Below are 22,626 nucleotides of genomic sequence, written 5' to 3'. Positions count from 1 at the left end.
GCACCTAGACTGTTATTTACTCAAAAAAGTGTTTATGGCAGATTTTATTGTAGTTTATTTTTACTGAGAATTAACTGATTACCAAAAACTTTCTAAGTAAAGCATTCTCTTTCTGTCCAAATTATTCATATGCCTGAACAGCTATAATGTAATGTTTCACATGCAAAAACAAAAGATTAATCCTTTACAGATAAGACAATTTTTTTTTCAAGAATAAGAACACCCTTTTAAAAAAGCTGAACATTATTTCAATTTCAAATAAATATTGATAATCAGCATTCAGCATTGAGAAGTGAGTAGCATTAAGAAAATTAGAGCTTTAACAGATAATATCCTAAAATCTTTTAATTAGGTTCTCTCATGTTGGTGGCTACTCCACCTTCTTCAGGAATGTAATCTCTTTCAAGTTCTAGCAAGTGGAAAAATATAGAATATGGGCTGGCTAATTAAAAATATCTGTTCAGACAGTAATAGTTTCAGTAAGTTCAGATATTAACTCATTACTTAAGAATTAGTAGGTGAAAAGTTTATTTGTAGTAATAGCTATTTAAAGGTAGACTAGAGTGTAGAGGGATTATAATTTGTGGTTAATACATACACATCCAAATGAATCAAAAACATTTAAGTGATGTCAGATAATTTATTAATTATGGAACCAAAATACCAGAGTCTATAAATGATTGTAGATTTTGATTAAAAACATTTTGTCTGCTATATAAGCATTAACACAGGATAAGAGGTGAGACTGAAATACTAAGAGAAGGAAAACTCAGAAAGAGAACCATTATGTACACACATCTGGATGATTACAATGCATCTGTTGATTTAAGTCAGTTAGTCAGAAGTAGTGAAAAGAATAGTAGCTGATCTGTTGAATTTTATAAGACAAAAAGCATACATCATACTGGCAAATTCAGATGCTTTATTGACTAAAGCAGGGATTCTTACATTTTTTTTCCTATTCATGACTCTTTTGTCTATGAAATTTTTATGTGGCCCGAGGTATATAAAATCAGAGATTTACTGATAAGAAATCATAATTTCATAATCTCCACATTTGGTTTCAAAACTGCATAGGGAGTTGCAAACCAGTTTTAGAAGCTGGGGACTTTTACACTAGTTTAGGCTTTTACATAACAAATCCTTGCCAGACTGTCTCATATAAGTAACATATAATTAAGGTTTTCAAGTCCAGATTAAGTGAAGGCAGAGTATCCCTGTCTGCCCCCCAAATAAGATCCTGACTTTTCTTTTTGAAAGGACTAGTCTTAAAGGAAACACAGACCTTAAAAAAATTTTTTTTTAGTGAATACACCCACCCACACACCACTTTGTTTTAATTGCTAAGCTTTTGGGACGTTTTCCAAAGTCCTCATACATTTAGATCAAGATTTAAGATTTATTCAAGAAGTATTAAAATTTCTATATTGGGGACAAGGATATTGTGGGAAGATAATGGAACTCAAAACTTCCAAGTGCTCCAGATTTCCCCCATAAACAAAAGAAAATTGCAGCTGGTACGAATACCACCACCAATAAAAAAGAGCAGGAAAAAGAAAAAGAACGAACCCAATCAGAGAGAGTTCCTATAGAAATAGGGAAGACATCTTCAAAGGAGGACACTGAAGTTAAAAAATAAAGCCAAAAAACAAACCAAAACAAGTAAACAAAAAAACCCAAACCCAAAGAGTAATGTTAAATGATAACTTAAAGAGAACTCAAAAAAAGACTTTAAAAATCAAATAAGAGAGATTGAGGAAAAATTAAAAAGCAACAACAATCCCAAACCCCAAACAAAAAACACTCCAAGAAAAACAAGAACATTATGAAAAGAAAGTGACCCAACTAGAAAAGGAAATTCAGTCTTAAAGCAAAAAATGATTCTCTGAAAATAAGAAGTGAGCAAAGGGAAGCCACTAAAGTTACAAGAGAGCAAGATATACTAAAACAAAATACAAAGGATGAAAAAATGGAAAAGAATGTGAAACATAGGAAAAACAACATCTGGAGAACATCAAGAGAAAATATAAGAACAATTGGACTACCTGAAAGCTATGAGCAAAAAAAGACACAATAATACAAGAAATAAAGCTGTCCTAAAATGATAAAAGAAAGTAGAAATAGATGAACACTACCTCCAAGAGATCCTACAAGGAAAACATGGAAATATCATAGCTAAATTTCAAAATCCCCAGGTCAAAAAGAAAATTTTACAAGCAACAACAAAAAAATTCATATATGTTGGAGCTATAATAAGAATCACACAGAACTTATTAATGGCAACAATAAAAGACCACAGGTCCTGGAATACCATATATTGACAATCAAAAGAACTAGGGCTATGGCTGAAAATACTATATATAGCAAAATTAAGCATAACATCTAATTTTCTAAAATGGGCATTTAACAGTCTCCAACACAAATTCAAAAGAAAATTTGACACTTAAGAGCTAATATCAAAGACTAATTTCAAGGGACTCAATAAGGACAAATTGTTTATGTTTTATATGTGGAAATGTAAATGATTTGTTTAAGACTGACATTAGTAATTGGGTAGTCCAGAAAGATTGGTAGAATTGAGTATGATCTGACTCTAAAAAGCAAAACTGTCTTTAAGAAAAGATACAATAGTAAACATGTTGTATGGATGGGGTATTATATTAAGAACCAACACAAATGAATTAGATGGGGGAAGAGAGTTGGTAGTTCTGAAAACCTACTTACATTGGGAATAAGTTAAAGAGGAAACAATACATACACAAATCAAGAAGAGACCTTTCAAAACATGTAATGAAATAAGGAGGGAGGAATTGGATAAAGTGGAATATAGAAGGGTGTGAAAATCAAAGGAAATGGGATAATATGTGTAGATTAATTAAGGATAAAGAGGGAGGAAAAGGGGGGAAACAGAATAAAAAGGGGACAAATAAGGTGGACAGATTAACAGGAATGGGATAAGCAGAGAGTAAAAGATAAGGGAAGGAGATCTATGGAGAGGATAAGTAATAGGAAGAAAAGTTAACTGGTAGAAGAGTTAGCAGAGATAGGAAATAAGAGATAAACACAAACAAAACAACAATGATAAAAAGTAGAATTTATTAGAAAAAGTAAGGGTATTAATCATTAATCTTAGACAAAGTCAAACTTTAAAAAATTCAATAAGAGAGAAATCTATTATTATTGTCAGCCATATTAATGTTGTTTTAGGGTATACGTTATGTGTGTATGCAGATAAGTACACACACACACAAATATATATCTGTGCTTAAACTGCAGCCTGCTTGGGGGAGGAAAGGAGAAAAAAGGAATAAAATAAAAAGTACACCACAGAGACCAAAAGGAAATCTACAAAGAAGCAAAGAAAAGATGTACTGTTATGAATACAGTGTTTTCTATTATTATATATCCTTTTTTGAAATCGAATTTGCTACATATTTTAAATCCTCCCCAAAGTTTTTTGTTTTCCTGTCTTTCTTTTTTTCTTATTTTGTTTTTTTCATTTGAGTTTTAAGTAAATAAATAAACAAATACCACATATACACACAAAGTAGATAAAAAGGTATTTATAAGGAGGGGGCAGGAGAATCAAAGTAGCTTTCTCTAGGAGGTGGAACTTGGGCTGGGCTTGGAAACAAACAGGATTCTAAGAGGAGGAGTGCATTTCAGGCACCTCCTCTCTGAAGCTTTCTCTTGATTATTATTCTTACAATCATCTTTCTTCACAGGGAGGAGTACATCTTGTGCAAAGGCATGGGGATGGGAAATGGCCAATTTGTCTGGAACATAAAGGGCTTTAAGTAATAATAATGAGCCTTGGAAAGCTAAAGCCAGATTGTGAAGAGTTTTGAAAACCAGAATAGTGTGTATTTTATTCTGGAAGCAAAAGAGAGAGGTACTGAATCTTCTTAACAAAGAGAATGGCACAATCAGATTTATAAAGATTTGATTTAGGAATATCAATTCAACAGCTGTGTGGAAGGCATATTAGAACAACCAAGAATTTCTTCTCATCTTCTTTGGCTTCCCCATAGCTTATTTCATAGATCTTATAGATCCTCTCACTGATTAAATTCTCATATTCTTTCCCACTCCATAGGGAGAAAAAAGCACCTTACAATTAGTCACAACTATAATTCTTAGTTTCCGTTCTCTGGGAGACTTAATAAGCTATTTGAGAGGTAATAAGTGCTTAAGCTAACTAGAATGGATCTGTGTGACAGGAGAAAAGGGGATGGAAGCCACATATAGATGGATTTGAAACATTTTGGCAACTGAATGGATCAATTGGATGAAGGAGAAAGACTCATGATGATTATGAGATTGCCAAATTCATTGACTAAAAAGACAGTATTATCTTCAACAAAAATGAGGAGAAATGGTTTTGGAGGAAAAATTCAAGAACTCTATTTTGCTATGCCCAAAGTGTTATCAAACTGATCCGGCAATGTCTCTGCTGGGTCTGAATCTCAAAGAGATCATAAAAAAGGGGAAAAGATCCACATGTGCAAAGATGTTTGTGGAAGCCCGTTTTGTGATGGCAAGAAACTGGAAACTTGAGTGGATGCCCCTCAATTGGGGAATGGCTAAATAAATTATGGTATATGAATGTTATGGAATATTACTATTCTATAAAAAACGACCAGCAGGATGATTTTAGAGAGGCCTGGAGAGACTTACATGAACTAATGATAAGAACCAGGATATCATGGTATGCAGCAATGAGATTACGTGATGACCAATTCTGCTGAATATGGCTCTTTTCAACAATGAAATTCAGGCCAGATCTAATAGATTTGTTATGGAGAGAGCCATCTGTACCCAGAGAGAAGACTGTGGCGGACTAAGTGTGGAACCCAACATAGTGTTTTCATTTTTTTTGTTGTTTGCTGTCATTTTGTTTTCTTTCTCGCTTTCCCCCATTTTGATCTGATTTTTCTTGTGCAGCATGACAATTGTGGAAATAGGTAGATAAGAACTGCACATGTTTAACATATATTGGATTACTTGCTATCTAATGGAGGAAGTGGGAGGGGAGGGAGAAAAAATTTGGAACACAAGTTTGCATGGGTAAATATTTAAAACTATGCATATTGAAAAAAGAAAGCTTTAAAAATAAAATTTTAAAAATTCTATTTTGGACATGTTGAGTTTTAGAGGCCTGGATAGCTATATATATAACAGACCTGATGTTCAAGAGAGGGGTAACCTGTGCATAGAAGATAATGAACCCCTGGGATCCAGTGATATCACCATGAGAATGCAGATATAAATGGGCTTACAACAATTTAATCTGACAATTAAACAATTATTGAGTTCTACTTTGTATTGGAGTATTGTGGGAAACCACAACTCTGCCATTAACAAGTATGATTTGGGGGGGGGAGAATATTCTCACATATAGGATATTCTAAATCTGAAATTATATTAGCTCCCTGGTACAAACAGAACTCCAACTGTATCAAGAAGCAAAGTTGCATTTGGGGATTAGAGAGATCAATGGCAACAGGGCAAAGAGGAAAAGAAAAATCACTAAACTTTTATTTGTGATTTCCCAGAAGCTAAAGTTTTTCTTCCTTGTAGTAACCTGATAGTGGAGAGAAGACTGAAAATTCTAAGGTGCTAAGACCTGGTTCAGGAATAATTTCCTTGTCTCCACACTCAAAAATATAGCTGATTAGTATAGAACTGAGTTGTTAAAAACTCATTTTCAGAGCTCTGCTCTATAATAATTTATACAATTGGGATTATAAAAAGCATTACCTAAATCCTTTTTATGCTCTCCAATTTAAAAACTGCTTTATTGAATGTCTAGGCTAATAAAAAAAAGTCCATTTATACAGTACTTCAGTGTTTACAAAATGGCATTATTAACCTAGTGAGGTATAGATAGTATATTATTAATATCCTCTAGTAATACTAATATTAATATCCTCATTTTACAGAAAAGAAAATGGAATTAATTGATTTGTCTTGATCACATGTTAGAGCTTTTCTAGAACCTTTTTTCCTCCTGACATACTGATATAATATTTTTAATAGCATAGGATAGGGTTCAACATTATTATTGACTATGGAACATATAATCTGGTTGTGGAAAGACAAGTAACAATATAGTAGAGGAAAAACATAGAAAGCCTTAGGTGCTAGGAATGCCACATGAGTAGTATAGACAATTAAATGCCATAAAAGTTTGAAGAAAGATCATTTTAATATCAAATAATAAGAGAAAGGAGAAGATGTGAAAAATGAAGTAAGCAGGAATTAAATAGGTGAGAAAGGCATGAACAAAGACTAAAAGCCACTAACATGCTAAAGTTTGTTTAAGGGAAAAGCAGACCAGTCAAACTAGAAGAGTGGGTTCAAGTTTGGATGTGGCAGGAAGTAGTTGTAAAAGACAGAGATTTTTTTTATACTATAGGAAATTAGTTTTTGAAAAGCAAGACGAAAAGTGTTATTTTAGGAAATTGTCAGCAGCATACGTGATAGATTCTACCCACTAGAAAATGTTTTCTGACAAGCAAGCCTTAAAATCTTACTCTCTTGGGAAGAAATAAGGAGACGAATAGAGGAATTTATTCTTGTATTTGATTAATACCACTGAATCATGAGTCTTTGTTAGACCAATGTAGAATTTAGAATCAAAACACTGGTATGAATTCTGACACCATGTGACCTTAAAGGTTAAGCAAATAATTTCAATTCTCCAAGCTCCAGTTTCCATATCAAGGTATAGTACCTGTAATTTTGCTAGTGCCAGAACTTCCTGAAGAGAGTAAAGCACCAATTCTTAGAGGTGACTAGAGTAGGCCTTAAACTTTTTCTACTTGCAATCTCCTTTTACCTGAGAAATTTTTACATGATTTGAATCTGAGTCAAGGTGTTTCTGGCAGCATTTGGGAATATACAGTGCAAAGCACCCATGTATGTTCAGAACTAAGACTGTAGTGAAGTTGTGTGATGCAACACAAACAACAATGCTAGAAATACCTCAGATTCATTACATGTTTGAATTTGAATTTTTGGTCATTTCCTTCCTTTTACTGTTATCAAATTTTTCTTGACACCCCCCCACCCATTCAGTTACTTGACCCCATATGGGAAAGAAACCCACAATTTAAGCAGCTTTGGTCAGACATTTAAGTGACTTATAGAGAGAGTCACAATGACTTCCTTATAGATGTCCTCTAACATGAGCATAATACTTAACATAAATGTAATTTTTTATACAAATTTTTACAAAATTTACAAATTACAAATATGTAATTAAAGAGTATCATACACAAAAAGATAAATAGTTTAGCAGACAGACTCTAACAATTTGAAGAATAATGCTACGAGTTGTTTTTTTTTTTTTTTTAAGAACCCCTAAGGTTGGAAATTAAGAAAAGCAGATTGAAAATGAAATGTTTAGACAATACTTAAAAAAATACAAGATTGTATATAATAGCTATATAACTTGATGTATTCTATCACCTAATGAGCAAAAATATACTTTTTGTGTATGATATGACTTTATTCATAGAGAAATAGGGGAAACTACAGAAATTAGTGCCTGAAAATAAGAAGCCAAAATTTGTGGAACATATAAATGTTCACAGCTATTTGTCTTGTTTCAAATTAGGAAAGTCTAGCTATATTCCTGCATCTAGACTTTTAGATTCATTTTGGTCTAATGGTGATACTTGCTTGGGAGCTCTGCTCATTTTCCAATAAACTTAAGATTACAATGTATTAATTGATTCCAAGAGGAGTAAAATCCCAGGGGGATCGAAATTGGCGATTCTACAGTCAATGAACAATCAATGAAAGAAGACCTGGCTATTTTCATATACCATCATCCAATTCTGAGGACGAAAAAGAGATTTAGGATAGAAACAAAATTATGTTTTAAATCTTATGATATGCCTATTAGGACATGGTGTTTTGGAGCTAAACCTGGAAGACAAAATGTCAAAAGGCAATTTAATAATTAATGGAAAATTTAGGAAAGAAAAGCATAGTTTTTTTTACCATGCTAAAGAAATTTGAAAATCATTAAAGGTTAATGCTTCACTTGCTTTTTTAAGGCAAGAAACAAATGATTTATACATATACTGTGCTCAGCCTCTAGCCTACTACGTTCAAATTTGTGTTTGAACTTTTGGCATAAGAGCTCTTAAAAACAACACCAATTTAAATTATAGAGGTAACTGTCAAAGATTCTTTTGCAGAAAGTTTAGTATTCAAAGCAAAATAAAACTAATAAATTTTATCTAGCTATCATGTCTTTATATAGATATATTTTACATATCTCTGTGTGAAGTGAATGAAATCTTCAATATCCTATACTTTATTATATTCTTAAGGAAAACCTAAGATATCTAAGCCTGACTAAGAAATTTCTGTTCACATTTCTGTTTAACTGAATGATCAGTAAGCAATTCAAAAAGACAAGCTTATATAATATATTCACATTTCAGACAATGAACTGTAGAATGCAACAGAAAAATGCCAATTTAAGAAAGCTTAAATCATATAACCTAATATATTCCATCTATAGCCTAAGGGGGCAAAAATATACTTTTTTGTGTATCAAATGTCATTCTCTTAACTATTTTTCATCAATTCTATTTTTTAATTTGACAAACAACTTAAATGCCAAAGATCTGGGGTTCGACCTTACCAACAGAATTGTGATAACTGATCAAGTTATTAAATCAAAAGATCAAGCTTATGAGCTACCTAAACTTTATTAGCAAGGCATTTGATAAGGAATCTCAAAATATTCTTTGTTCCCAGAATCTAATACAAAACAAAACACCCTAATTTTATTTTCCGATACACATTTTCTCTCTCCCTTTCACCTTTTCCTCTCTTTCCCTAATAGAAAAAGCAAGAAAAACAAACCCATCATGTATAGTTAAGCAAAATAAATTATTGTATTGGTTACATCAAAAACAATAACAACAACAAAACCCTTTGAATCTGCACTCTGAGTCTGTGTTCCTGTATCTGGAAGTAGACAATATATCAAACTATTATTTTAGAGAATCTGTAAAAATATGGAATAAGTTATAATAAAAATTAGATTGAATAAAAACTGGTTGAACAGCAGGATTTAAATAAAACCAACAAGATATATTACATACTTACTAAATCCAGGAACTGTGTTAAGAATTGGGGAATACAAAGACAAATATGAAATTTTAAAGTATTTTCCCTCAAGGATCTTACCTTCTAATGAGGGAGTTAACATGTAACATGCATATAGGGGAAGGCATTAGCTGCTAAGGTAATCGGGAATATTCTCATGAAGCAAGTGAGTCTTGAAGGAAACCAGATATTCCAGGATATAGAGGTAAAGAGAACATTATCACGACTGGGAGACAGTTAAAAAAATGAAAAAAGGAGATGAGTTTGTGTGAGGAACAGTAACTATATCAGTAGGTCTATGGCTTTGTAGAGAGTGAAGGGGACTATTATACAAGAATATTGGGGAAAACAAATAGGAAGTAGCCAGGTCATGAAGAACTTTAAATGCCTAATAGAGAAATTTCTGTTTGATCCTAAGAGCATAACAGAGAGCCACCAAAGTTTGAGTGAGGAGTAACATAGTCAGAACTATGCTGTAGCACAACAGCAAGATTTGTGTGATGATCAACTATGATAGACTTGGTTCTTCTCAGTGATTCAGTGATCCAAGCAATCCCAATAAACTTTATATGGAAAACATCTTCCACATCCAGAGAAAGAACTATGGAGACAGAATGTAAATCAATACATACTATGTCCACTTTTTTTCTTTTTTTTCTTGTAGTTTTCCCTCTTTGTTCTGATTTTCTCTCCCAACATGAAGGGGGGGAAAATATATATATATATATATATATATATATATTTTAAAAGTATCTGTGTAATTTAAAAAGTGTTTTTTTACATGTAAATAATAATTTTTTATTATTAATGATTTAAAAAAAAGCCATTTGCAATGGGGGGGGGGGAGCGGGGAAGAACTATGCTGTAGGAAAAAAATTCCTTTGACAGCTTTGTGGAAGATAGATTGGAATGAGGAGAAAGCAGAGGAAGGGAACCAAATGGGAGACTTTCAACAGTCTTAAGAGTCCAGGTGAAAACTGTAACTGTTTCAATGTCAACTTGGCAAGAGGTCTCTAGTGGAGTGTCCACTGGCTATCTTACTTGGTTCTGTGCTATTTAACATTTTTATCAATGGCTCAAGGTCAGAGATGGCATACTCTTCAAATTTGCAGATGAAACAGTCAGGGAGGGAGAGTTAATATAATGGATGGAATCTGGGATCCAAAATGATCTTGACTGGCTAGAGTATTAAGCTGAATTAGATGAAATTATATATGGATAAATACGAAGTTAAAAAGTTAAAAAGTTCCTAGGTTGAAAAAAATCAACTTTGCAGGTATTGATTGAGATATGGTTAGGCAGTAGTTTAAAAAAAAAAAAAAAAGATCCAGAAGTTTTAGTGGACTATAAGCTCAGTAAGTTAGCAGTATGACGTGGCAAGCAAAGCATCTAATGCAATCTTCATCTACATCAAAAGCTATAGTTTCTGGGAATAATGAGGTAATAGTCTTTCTGATCTCTATCCTGATCAGACCAATCACTTTTGAAATATTGTATTTAGCTTTGGAAGCCAGTTGAAGAAAGGCATTGGTAAGCTTGGAATGTCCAGAGGAGTAGCTGCAGAAACTGGGAAGTTTAGCTAAGAAAAGAATAAGGGGACATATGATGGCTAGGTTTGTGAATGTGAAAAGCTACTTTGTCAAAGAGGGTTAAATATGTTTGTTCTGATCCCAGAGGATACAATGAGAGCTACCCATGAGCAGCAGGGGCTACTTTGAGAGTTTACCCATACCAGAAAGCCCTTTTAAAATAGAGGTTGGATGACCACCCATTGGGTATGTTATAGTGGGCATTCCTAGAAGAGTATAACAACAGCAACAATAAGGTTTGCAAAGCATTGTGCATATCATCTGATTTAACACTCAAAACAACTCTGTGAATTAGGTGCTGTTTTTATCCCCATATTATGAGAAGAAAACAAACTGAGAAAGATGATGTGACTAACTAGCTCAGGATGGAATCTGAATTTGAATTTAATTCTTCCTGATTCCAGGCCTGACCCTGTCATCAGTTCTTGACCAGCTGCCACCATGAGGCTGCTGTAGTTTCTTTCAATTAGAGAATTCTATGTTCAAAGAATCCTAGAATTTATAATTGGAGACAATCTCAGAGATAACCTAGTTCAGCCCTTTCAGTTTACAAGTAAGGAAGCTGAGATTCAGTGGGGTAAAATGATTGATCCAAGGCTATAAAGAGAGTAAACAGCAGAGTTGGGATTCAAATGCAGGTCTTTCCACGCAAAATTGAGTATACTTCAATAATATTAAGCTACTAGACACATTTTTTTTCTATTAAATTTTTTTTTGAGTTAGTTGGGGCTAAGTAAGGCTCCCACAGCTAGAGTTAATTGCCTGAAGCTGGATTTGAACTCAAGTCCTCCTGACTTTAGGACATGTGTTCTATCTAGCTGCCTGGTCAATTGTTGTTTAGATTGGGGGAGGGGTATGGAAGGAAAAGGTAGAGGACAACCCCTCTCCCTAGCAGAATATAGGAATATTTAGATTTATTTGATAAAGAATAGTTCATTAGCTCAGTCTGTCCCGAGAAAACAAATATTTGCTTTATAAAGATGATAGAACATCAATGGTAGTGATTTGTAAAATAAGTATACTACTGTGATATGGATAGATGAAAACTATGTACTTTTCCTACATTAGCAATGCCTGAGTTTGAATGCAAAGCAGGAAGAGCGGATAAATTATTGGTTTTGGGAGTACACACCTTTCTTTAAATTTCATTTCTGAAATTTGTGGCCTATGACAAGTAATTAATATCCCTGAGCCTTAATTCTTTCATCTGCACAAAGAGAAGCTTGGATTGGATGATGTACAATGTCCTTTTCAGTAGATTTGAGAGTCTATGATAGTTTTGATAATAACCTTAGTAAACAGTGATAATAACATTTCCTGTCTCAAAAGTCATCTAATACAATAAAGTATTTATTGAAAAGTTTGATGAACAGATTACATTTCACTTTTATCTTAAGAATGTCTCTTCTACTTACTCACTGACTTTTCAAAAGCACAGTTTCAATCACTTTACATCACATCCTTACTCAATAAAATTAATAACTCGTTATTACCTTTCAGATCAAATATAAACAACTTTGTTTGGTATTCTTCATAATATGACCCTTTCCTAATTCTCATTCAGTCTTCTTACACAATTATTTCCACACATTCTACAATCTAGCTATACTGGGCTACTTGTGTTTCATATATGACACTTATTCTATTTCATGCCCTTTGCACTGGCCAATCTCCATGTCTAGAATACGATTTCATGCCCTTTGCACTGGCCAACATCCATGCCTAGAATACTACTTCCCTCATTTCTCTTTGAATTCCTGGTTCTCCTCAAGACTGCCCAAGTGCCATCTTCCAAGAAGGTCCCAACCAAATGCTAGTCACTTCCTTTCTTTGGTCACACGATATCAACTAGATAGGTACTTGCTCTGAGGACTGAGTCTGCTTTAGATTTTTCTTTGTATCCCTGCTATATAGCACTTAACCCGTGGCAAGCATTTGATAAATACCTATTAAGATAACATAAACATAATTTTAAGAAAAGCTATAAATCATGTCAGTCATATTATGATAGGAAGAAAGATTTAGGGGCTCAAAATATCTGCAGGTAGAAGAGATCTCTGAGATCAAGAGCCTTATACATATTATAGAAGAGGAAATTTAGACTCAGGTAAGAATTTGTCCAATATCATACAAAAAGTAATAAAGTCCCTTGGCTCCAGTTTATGTTTTCCCCTAAACTATTCTTCTACTTATTTGATAGACTAAATTCATTCTTACTTAAAAGTGATTTTCAATTAATACTCAAAGTAAACAGAAAAAGGATATAGAAACCATACACATTTTAAAAACCCACATAATCACCAAATTCTTGAAGACTGTGAGTGGTAATTTAATACATTAGCCTCTGGTTAACTTCTTAGTTAGATGAAATCTGATTAATTAAAATTTATTCCTTATATTCCTTACCTATGTAAAACACTCCCCTGTAGTCCAATATTATTAACTTTAAATGAAAAGTTCTAATTTTTATTTAAATTAAAAACTTATAAAACTATTATTCATTCACTCCAATATTTATTAAGTAATTTTCACATTGTAAGGGAGAGAGGTGAGGGAAATGGAGGAGTTGGAATTTCTAAACAAATGAGATAATTCCTTATTTGAGTAACTGTAAAAAGAAGTGGCATATAATTCTAATGTGCCTTGGGAGTTCATAACAATGAATTCATTTCCAAATTTTTAGTGTAGCAGAAATCTTTAGTTTCTGGAGAGGTTTCCTATTCCCAAAGTTACCGTTTCTAAATCTAAATCTAAAAATCACGATTTTAAAGTTTTTATTTTGTTTCAATAGTTTTAAAATGACATTATTCCTAATTCACATAAAATAAATTTTTTTGGGGGGGAAGCATATGTAAAGTACTGATTCCTACTCACAAAATAAAATCGGCTTACTAAATTCACTGCTGCTTCTGTTCTAAACCATCAAAAAATTGCATCAAATGACATAGTGCCTAGAACCGTTCCTGGCACAAGGTAAGCACTCTATAAATGTTGGTTTATCGGAAATCTGAGTCACTCGTACAAAACTTCCCAGAAGGCAGGCATTATAGCCTGCACACTGTTTTGCGATTTTGCATCCCAGAGGCCATGCTCCCAGTCACACCATTTAGCAGTAAAATCTAGTGAGTAAATGGAGCCGGGGATATTTCAAAGGAGTAAAAGTGCTAAGCCATTCCCAAAACTAAGTACAGTAAATGATTCGGAGATGGTGATGCAGAAGAAGTAATGCAGGGAAGGTGAGAGGGGTGGCAGAAAGAGATTATCTCCCGCAATGAAAAAATGAACCTCTTTTCCCTTCAACATCTGCTTTTTCAGTGATTCAGATGTGCCCCAACCCTGAATAAGAACCTCATACTAGCAAACAGAAACTAGCACTTTAAAGGGCATTTCTTCTCCCCACTCCGCTCCCACCGAGCCTCTTCCCTCTTCTCCCCTTCCTTCCCAAGTCGCAGCCTCGAGATGGGTACGCACACCCACCCGGTTGGGACCCCCAGAGACAACTCCGCGCAGAGATTGGGAGAGAGAGAGGGAAGGAGAGAATTACCTGCCCCGATTTGTCGGGCGCTGGGAAGAGTGTCTCAGTGGGGAGGAGACGGATGGAAAACGGCGGCGAGAGCTGAAGCTGTAGGAAAACCCTGTGCCAGCGTCCAAGTCACAGCCACCTCTGGCCGTGAATGGAAGACTATGAGCGCGGGCTGCCTTTTCGGCACCCGTACAAACCTGTCTTTGCCACAGGGGGCCGGGTGTCTCGACGCTTTCCCTTCCGGGTCACGGTGACACCGAGGGAAGCCAACTATATTGTGAGTCTCTTAATCTTTTCTCCCTCTTCAGCTTCTTTTAAAGCTTCCGACTGAATTGCCTGATCTTCCTTGAGCCTCTAAAAGCGACGACACACCTCGATCCCTTCCACTCCACGTGCTGCTTCCATCGCTTTTCTCTTCCTTTCCTACTTCCTCCCCGCTCCGCGTCACTGGACCGGAAAAGTGTTTGAATAAAAGTGTCCGGTTGGCTTTTTGGGACTCACGAGAGGGCCGTTCCGGGCGGAAGGAGCCGAAGTTAGAAAATTCGGAGGCGGCGGCGAAAGCAGCAACATGAAGAAGGAGCAAGTGCTCCACTGTCAGTTCTCTGCTTGGTACCCGCTGTTCAGGAGCCTCACCATCAAGAGGTGAGACAGGACGGGGAAGGGGCAGGTACCTCGACCTTTTCGCCATCTCTTTCTTCTCCCCACGCCCCCTAAGCGATGGAGGATCTTCTCTCCTGGGGAGGGAAGAGATCCTGGCTTCTGGTTAGGGCTAGATTTGGGGACTGGAATAGAGGCCCAAAATGTGGAGGAGGATGTGGGGACGGGCGGTGGAGGGAGAATCCAGTCTCGGTTTGAGGGAGAGGTTGGGGGTGGGGCGGGGTGGGGAGGGCCGCAGTGTTTTTTGTGAAGGATTAATGTCCTAAGACCTTGAAAAGCGTTTTGTCAGCTGTAAAGGCGATAGGGCCTTATAAGATGCCGCAGCCCCTCGCCCGCCCCTCAACTACTTTGCTGAGGCCTTGTGCCTGCCTTCACGTTAACATCTATAATTTGCACTGGAAGTCAGGATTCCTAGGTTCTCTTCCAATCTTTGGCCTTTTTTGAGCCGTGTAACAAAGAACAAAGAAAGTTCAGTTTAGGTTTTCTGCTCTGTAAACGTGAGATAATAATAACTTGGCCTGCAGTCCTAACAGGGATCCAATAAAATAACCTTGTAAAATACAAAGTAAGCCACGACTGAATTATGGGGGTGGGGAGGGGAAGAGAAAGGACTAGCATAAGTGAGAAATGGAACAGTCATGGTTTTTCCAACTTCCAAACCAAGAAACCTTTCCCAGATTTTGCACTATGGCTTACCTGCTTGTTCTTCCATTCCTCTAATCTCTCTTGAATTTTACAGATTTTTTTTTTTATAGATTTTTAGGTTTTAGATTTGAAACAGGTTAGCCAATATTTGAAAAGGAATCCCCACTATGGTGGAGATGCTCAACATTTATAGTTCCTGCTCATGTGTCAGGCATTATGCAAAGTGCTGGACGTAGAAAGTAACAAATGACAGTGTCATTTGGCAAGGAGCTTATTTTTTATTGCTATACAAGTTCACATATAAGTAAATAATGAATGTATACAAAGTAAATGGAAGAGAGACAAACAACTGGGAGAATAAGGAAAAGCCTCTTGGGGAAGATGGCACTTGAACTGAACCATGGGTTCTAAGGAATCTAAATGTGTCACTCTTGCTCAGTAAGCTTCTTGTTGCCTCCAGGATAAATTGTAAATGTTTTTAAATCCCATCACAATTTGTGAAAAAGGCCAATGATAGAGCTTTGGAGGATACCTACACTTAGAGAGAAGGACTTGTAGGATCAGTTAGTAAGAGGCAGAGAGCCCTATCACAAGACTGGAAAAAGATATGTGAACAGAACAATTTTTTAAAAAGGCAGTAAAATACAGCCTTTTAGGTCAATGAGCTTTTACTAAAGTGGTTAGTGAATATCTAAAAAAAAAGAATTGTTCACAAAGTTCTTCAACAAGAACAAATGTCCTCTTTTCTTTTTTTTCCCCTGAATATTTTATTTTTTCCTCCCACTTACATCTAAAAACAATTTTTAACATTCATTTTTTTAAGTTCCAGATTCTCTTCTCTCCTCTCTTTTTCCCTCCTTGAAATGGTAAGAAAACAAAACAAAACAAAAAAGTAAAACCCTCACAAAAAAGTAAAAAATAGTATGTTTTAATCAGCATCCAGACTTCCTAAGTTCTTTTTCTATAGCTGGATAGCATTTTCATACTGTGTCCTTTGGAGAACTGTCTTGGATCATTGCATTGTTGAAAATAGCTAAATCATTCACAATTGTTCATAGTACAATATTTTTGTTACTGTGTATACCATTCTCTTGGTTCTCACATAAGTCCAGGTTTTTCTGAAATCATTCTATTCACAATAGTATTATATCACAATTACATACGGAACAATCAATTGTTCTGCTGTTCTGTACTTGGTGGCTATCTATTCCTTCAGCATCTCTCAATGACCAATTCTTGGTTACAATTAAAAAAATGCTGCTTATAAATATTTTTGTACAAATAGGTGTTCTACTTCTCCACCCCCTCTTTTTGAAAAAATGGATCAAGGGATATGCACAGTTTTCTAGCTCTTTGGGCAGAGTCCAAATTGATTTCCAAAATGGTTGGATCAGTTTACAATTCTACCAAAAGCGTATTAGTGTCACAATTTTCTCACATTTCCTTCAGTATTTATCATTTTCCTTTTCTATCATATTAGCCAAATTGTTAGGTTTGAGATGGTACTTCAGAGTTGTTTCAATTTGCATTTCTCTAATCTGTAGTGATGAATATTTTTTCATATGACTATATATAGATAGCTTTGATTTTTTTGCCTGAAAACTGCCTGTTCATATCTTTTAACTCTTTATGAATTAGATAAATTACTTATATTCTTATAAATTTGATTCAGTTTTCAAAATATTTGAGATATGAAGTTTTTATCAGAGATACTTGCTGTAAAAATAATTTCTACTTTCCTTCTAATCTTGGTTGCATTGGTTTTGTTTGTACAAACCCTACTTAATTTAATATAATTAGAATTATCTATTTTACATCTTGTAATGCTCTCTATCTTTTGGTCCCAAATTCTTTTCTGAAAAAGAATCATTGATCTGACAGGTAAACTATTCAATACTCCCCTAATTTGCCTATGGTTTCACTCTTTAATGTCTAAATCTTGAGCCAAACCATACCTAGGTGTTCTGCCGTGCTATTTTCTAGTTTTGCCAAAAATTTTTATCAAATAATGAGTTCTTGTCCTCAAAGCTTGGATCTTTAGCAAAAATTAGATTAATATTGTCATTTACTATTATGTATTATATGCCTAATCTAGTTCACTGATCCCCACCACTTCATTGTTTAGCCTGGACCAGATAGTTTTGATGATTACCACTTTGTAATACAGTTTGAGATCTGATATGGTTAGACCACATTCCTTCATATTTTTTCATTAATTTCCTTAATATTCTTGACTTTTTTCTTTTGATGAATTTTAGCTCTAAAAAACATTTTGGATAGTTTTATTCATATAATACTGAATAAGTAATCTTTTATTAAGTAGATGAGGGAATAGTATATATATATATGTAGATGACTTAGATTTTTGTGAAGTATATAATAGTCTTTTATATTCTTTTGGTCATGAGTAAAGGAGTAAAGATGGATTTTGAATTGGTTGAATGACCTAACTAATAAAGTAATCATTAATTATTTGATATCATCTTGGAAGAGATTTGTGCTTGGTCCTGTGCCATTTAATGTTTATATCTGCCATTTGACTAAAGGTATAGATGACTTATCAAATTTGAAGATGATGCAAAAAGATAGGAAGGATAGCTGACAATGAATGTCAGACCTAGAATTCAAAAATTTCTTAGGAGGTTAGAATGTTGAGTCAAATCTTCTCAGATTACATTTAAATAGTGATAAGAAAACTTCAAAAGTCCTTCTTGATGTCTGATTTTTTTAAAAAATAAATTTTATTTTGTTATCAGTTATGAATTCTCTATCTTTTTTGCCATTTTCTGTTGAGAAGACAGGAAAAACAAAACTTCTCACAAATATGTATAGTCATGCAAAACAAATCCTGGCATTAACCATGTTGAAAAAAAGGGGGAAAAAAAGAAAAGAAAATATGTTTCAAGATGCACGGTGAATTGGAGGTGAATAGCATATTTCATCATTAGTTTGGAAATGGAATAGCTTTTCTAATATTTATTACAAGAGAATAGAATTCCATCACATTCACATAGTTTAACTTATTTAGACATTCTTTGATGGGCATCTGATATCTTATTGTTAAATTAATGGAATGGAAGCTAAGACATTGTACCATACTGGTAAGGTTTTGGATAAGGTTCTGGTGACAGATTGTTGTGAACATAGCCTCTTCAGTCAATATTTATCAAGTACCTATTATATGCCAAGCACTTTGCTTAGGAAAAAAAAAAAAAGAGAGGTAAAAGACAAGTCTCTGTCATTTAAGAATTCATAATCTAATGGTGGGTACAACAATCAAACAAATGATATACAGACAATTTATGTACAGAATAAAGAGGAAATAATTAAGAAAGACTAACTCTCGAATGAAGAAAGATCGGAAAAGGCTTTCTTTAGAAGATTAGATTTAGTTGGAACTTAAAGGGAGCCAAGAAATGCAGTAAGCATAAATGAGGAAGAAGAGCATTTCAGGGATGGGGACCAACCAGAGAAATTGTCTAGAGCCCAGAGATGGGAATGTCTGGTTTTGCAGGATAGCAAGGAGGCCCTGTCAGTGATGTAAGTGAGGAGTAGGAAGTTTGGAAAGGTTAGGAGGGGGAGGATTGTTTGGTTATGAAGGGCTTTGAATGCCTAATAGGATTTTGTATTTGATCCTGGAAATGAAAGGGAGTCACGGTGACAAGGTTGGACCTTAGTTTTAGGATTATCACTCTAATAGCTTAATGGAGAATGGATTTAAGTGGGGATTACCTTGAGGTAGGCAGACTCACCTACAGTAATGTAGACTTGAAGTGACTAGGGTTTGCATCAAAGTGATAATAGTGTCAGTAGAAAAGAAGGTGCATTCAAATGATAAAATTGACAAGCCTTAACAAGAGATGGGCTATTGGTGTGTTTATGGAGGTTGGAGAAAAGGAGGATTAACAATGGTGAGGAATCCAGGATGACACCTAAGTTTTGACTCTAGGATGATGGTGTTGACTCTACATAATAGGGAAGATGAGATAGAAGAGGAAATTTGGAAAGAAAGAATGGTTCTGTTTTAGATTGGTTCTGTTTAGGTTCTGTTTTAGATTGGTTCTGTTTATTTTCAGATGTCTACTTGACATTTAGTTTGAGATCTCTAAGAGGCAACAGGGGATGTGAGGTTGGAGATTGCAAAGAAATTAGCACAGGATAGGTAGATATGAGAATTGTTCGCGTAAGAGATGATAATTAAAATTAAAGTTAATGGAACTAACATGATCATCAACTGAAGTAGTATAAGGAAGAAGAGAAGAGAAGAAAAGAGAACCCAAGACCCTAAAGGAAGTTGATAATTAGAGGATATGATATGAATGAGGATACAGCAAAAGAGATAGAGAAGGTTCAGTTAGATAGGTAGGAAGAAAACCAGGAGAGATTGATATCCTGAAAACTTAAGAGAAAAGATAGCATCAAGGAGGAGAGGGGGTTTGAAGGAAGATCAAGCAGAATGAGAATTGAGAAAAAGCCATTGAATTTGTCAATCAGAGATCATCAGAACTTTGGGGAGAGCAGTTTTGAAAGAATAATAGAAAAAGTGAAGGCATTTGGCATATAGATGGGCTCTTCAAGAAGTTTAGCCACAAATGGCAGAAGAGATATATCTTTGTAGATAGAAGAATCAGATGAAAATCTAGTTCATTACAGAATTATTACCAGTATCTTGATGACTAGTGAATTCTTTAGGTATGAAACATTTAACAACAACAACAACAACAAAACTGTTCTCAGTCATGTGTACCAAAGGACCACATTTCATTTGTTCACCCCATACACAAAACGAACATTTGCCAAAAGACCACTATGAAGTTAATTTCTTGCTGCTTCAACAAATATTGAAGAGAATGAGGTGGTGGAGAAATTTTGCAGTATACTTATTAAGATCTTCAACCTTATACCTTGGTACTCAGGAACTTCTATGATGATCGTAGACAGCGAAAATAACTTGTAAATATGACTCAGGATTAAGAAGAAAAAAAACCTTGCATATGCCAAGTTAATATCAAGCTAAGCTTGATCATCATAATTTTACTTGTTGAGTTGCAGTTGTTTTGTTATTGTTCTTTCCACTTTGTTGTAATTACTCTTCCTGGATCTTTTTGAGTAGTCAAGGACTCATTGTCAGTAGACTGTACTTGGAAATGAATTTTTTGGCCTTGGCAACAGCATAACTATTACTGACATTTATGTAATATTTTAGGATTTACAAACAAAGTGTTTCAAATGATCTTGTTTTTATCTGTTAGTGGCATTATACGTTCTGGTAAGATTGTTGAATATTGTTCACCCTTGTGCCAATTCTGCTATGTATCAAATATTGTATCTGTTACACTTTGCAATTTCTTAAAAGTCCTGCTACGAATATTGTGCTCCCATGTATTTTTAGCATATTTGGATGAACTGTTTTCATAATTTTGTTTTATTTTGGATTAAGTGGTTGTGGTAATTAGAAGAATCCAGTTTAGTTAAGGCAAGAAATGTTAATATTCAGACTTATTAGAATAAATATTAAAATGCTATCATGTATATGATATACCACACGTCGCATATGTGTGTGTGTGTGTGTGTGTGTGTGTGTGTGTGTGTGTGTACACATATACACACAAATATCTTTTGCTTCATTAAAAGTGACAGGGATGAATAATCCTCCAAAAACCATTGTTTATCTAATGCATATTATGTTTATTTGTCTTTCTAAATACTACCTTTCCCTTTCTTTTTTTTAAGTGTCATTCTTCCACTGCCTCAGAATGTGAAGGATTATTTACTTGATGATGGAACTCTGGTGGTCTCAGGAAGGTAAAATATAACAGAACTTGCTTTTTAAAATTATCTTAAAATATTAGAAAGAGCTAAATCTTGATATCTTCTACTTCAAGATTTAACTTAATCTTGCTTCTTTACTATGCTGTCACTGTTGGTCTTTCACTGTTGGTTGTTTCTTCTTAAGAGCTATTCCTTCTCACTCTGTTCTTCCCCTTATTAGTACTCAGGCAGTAATTTTCACTAATAAGCCTTTATTTCATTGAACAATATTTATTCCCCCTGTTTTCCTAATTATTAGTTGTGTGACTTTGGTTTAGTTTTTCTATAAATTGAGGCTAGTAGTACCTTGCCAGCTTAAATTTGTTGAAATTCTTTCAATCTGTGTGAACTTAGATTGTATGACAACCTTTTCTTGTTGCCCATTGCAATTTGTTCCTTACATTTTCTTCTGATTTAGGTAAAAGGAAAATATTAATCATTTCCAACCTATTTTCGATCTTTGATGAGATGTGGTATGCAAAAGCAAGATAAAAGTTGGAGAATTTTTAGTTTTGATAAAGTTGCTAATGTTTCTAATATATTAGAAATATATCAAAATTAGTTATTTCAAATAGAATTGGTTTTCCCTCATATATTTGATGAATGGCCTTTTAGGCAATATACATCTTAGTTGTATTTCTATGTAGTTTCTTCAGACTCTTGTTAACTTCAAAATGATTGTAGCAAAACTTCATTAACTGGAGAAGATATGATGAAGTTTTAGGATGAGAGGTAATTCTTAATTTATTGGGTTTTTTTAAAAAAAAGTTTAATTTTATTATCCTCAAGCATAATATGTATTCTAAACTAGGAAACAAAATGACTCAATAAGTAAAATGAACATTAAAAAAATGATGTTGAAAAAGTTGAAAGAATTCTTACTTTGTAGAGCTCTTAGGAAAGATACTAATTTTATCTTAAATTTATATTAGAAAAAATAGGAATTAAGGTAAAAAAACCAATTTAGAATCTCCCCTCCCCCCCCCCCCCCCCACACACACAAAAGAATTCCTTATGCTAAGAATTTTAGTATGGTAAATGTTAAGTTATAGGGTTGTTGTTGTTGTTATTGTTTTCCACATTTAGAATCTTTTGGGATAACTTTATTAATTTGGATCATACAAATTTTGAAATGATGAAAATATTTCACAAATGAGGTATTTTAGGCCTTATTAAATCGAGTGATAGTTTCATAATTTTAAAATACCATTGATTATTAAGTAAGCTCTCCAGAGTGTTCTTAATTTCAGTTTCTTGGAGTAATTGCCT

The 22,626-nt window shown here is 34.3% G+C and overlaps 2 protein-coding genes across 4 annotated transcripts in view; one reads left to right on the top strand and one right to left on the bottom strand.

Moving 5' to 3' along the window:
* Positions 1-14,452, bottom strand: part of NUDT5 (nudix hydrolase 5) — a 29,243-nt gene extending 14,791 nt beyond the window's left edge. Inside the window, exon 1 of the mRNA XM_051961433.1 lies at positions 14,266-14,452. The gene's annotated coding sequence lies outside the window, so the exon portion shown is untranslated. The remainder of the gene's footprint in view (positions 1-14,265) is intronic.
* A 321-nt stretch (positions 14,453-14,773) lies between these two features.
* CDC123 (cell division cycle 123) overlaps positions 14,774-22,626 on the top strand; it is an 88,276-nt gene continuing 80,423 nt past the window's right edge. Inside the window, exons 1-2 of one of the 3 annotated variants that reach the window (XM_051961428.1) lie at positions 14,774-14,886; positions 21,280-21,351. In XM_051961428.1, the coding sequence (XP_051817388.1) occupies positions 14,813-14,886; positions 21,280-21,351 (146 nt within the window). In that variant the 5' untranslated portion in view covers positions 14,774-14,812. The remainder of the gene's footprint in view (positions 14,887-21,279; positions 21,352-22,626) is intronic. The other 2 variants (XM_051961426.1, XM_051961427.1) reach the window with 2 other exon arrangements.

The sequence above is a fragment of the Antechinus flavipes genome, chromosome 5, assembly GCF_016432865.1.
Source record: "Antechinus flavipes isolate AdamAnt ecotype Samford, QLD, Australia chromosome 5, AdamAnt_v2, whole genome shotgun sequence".
Taxonomy (NCBI): Eukaryota; Metazoa; Chordata; class Mammalia; order Dasyuromorphia; family Dasyuridae; genus Antechinus; species Antechinus flavipes.
Note: the sequence above shows the minus strand (reverse complement) of the source record. Positions and strands in the feature narration are given on the sequence as shown.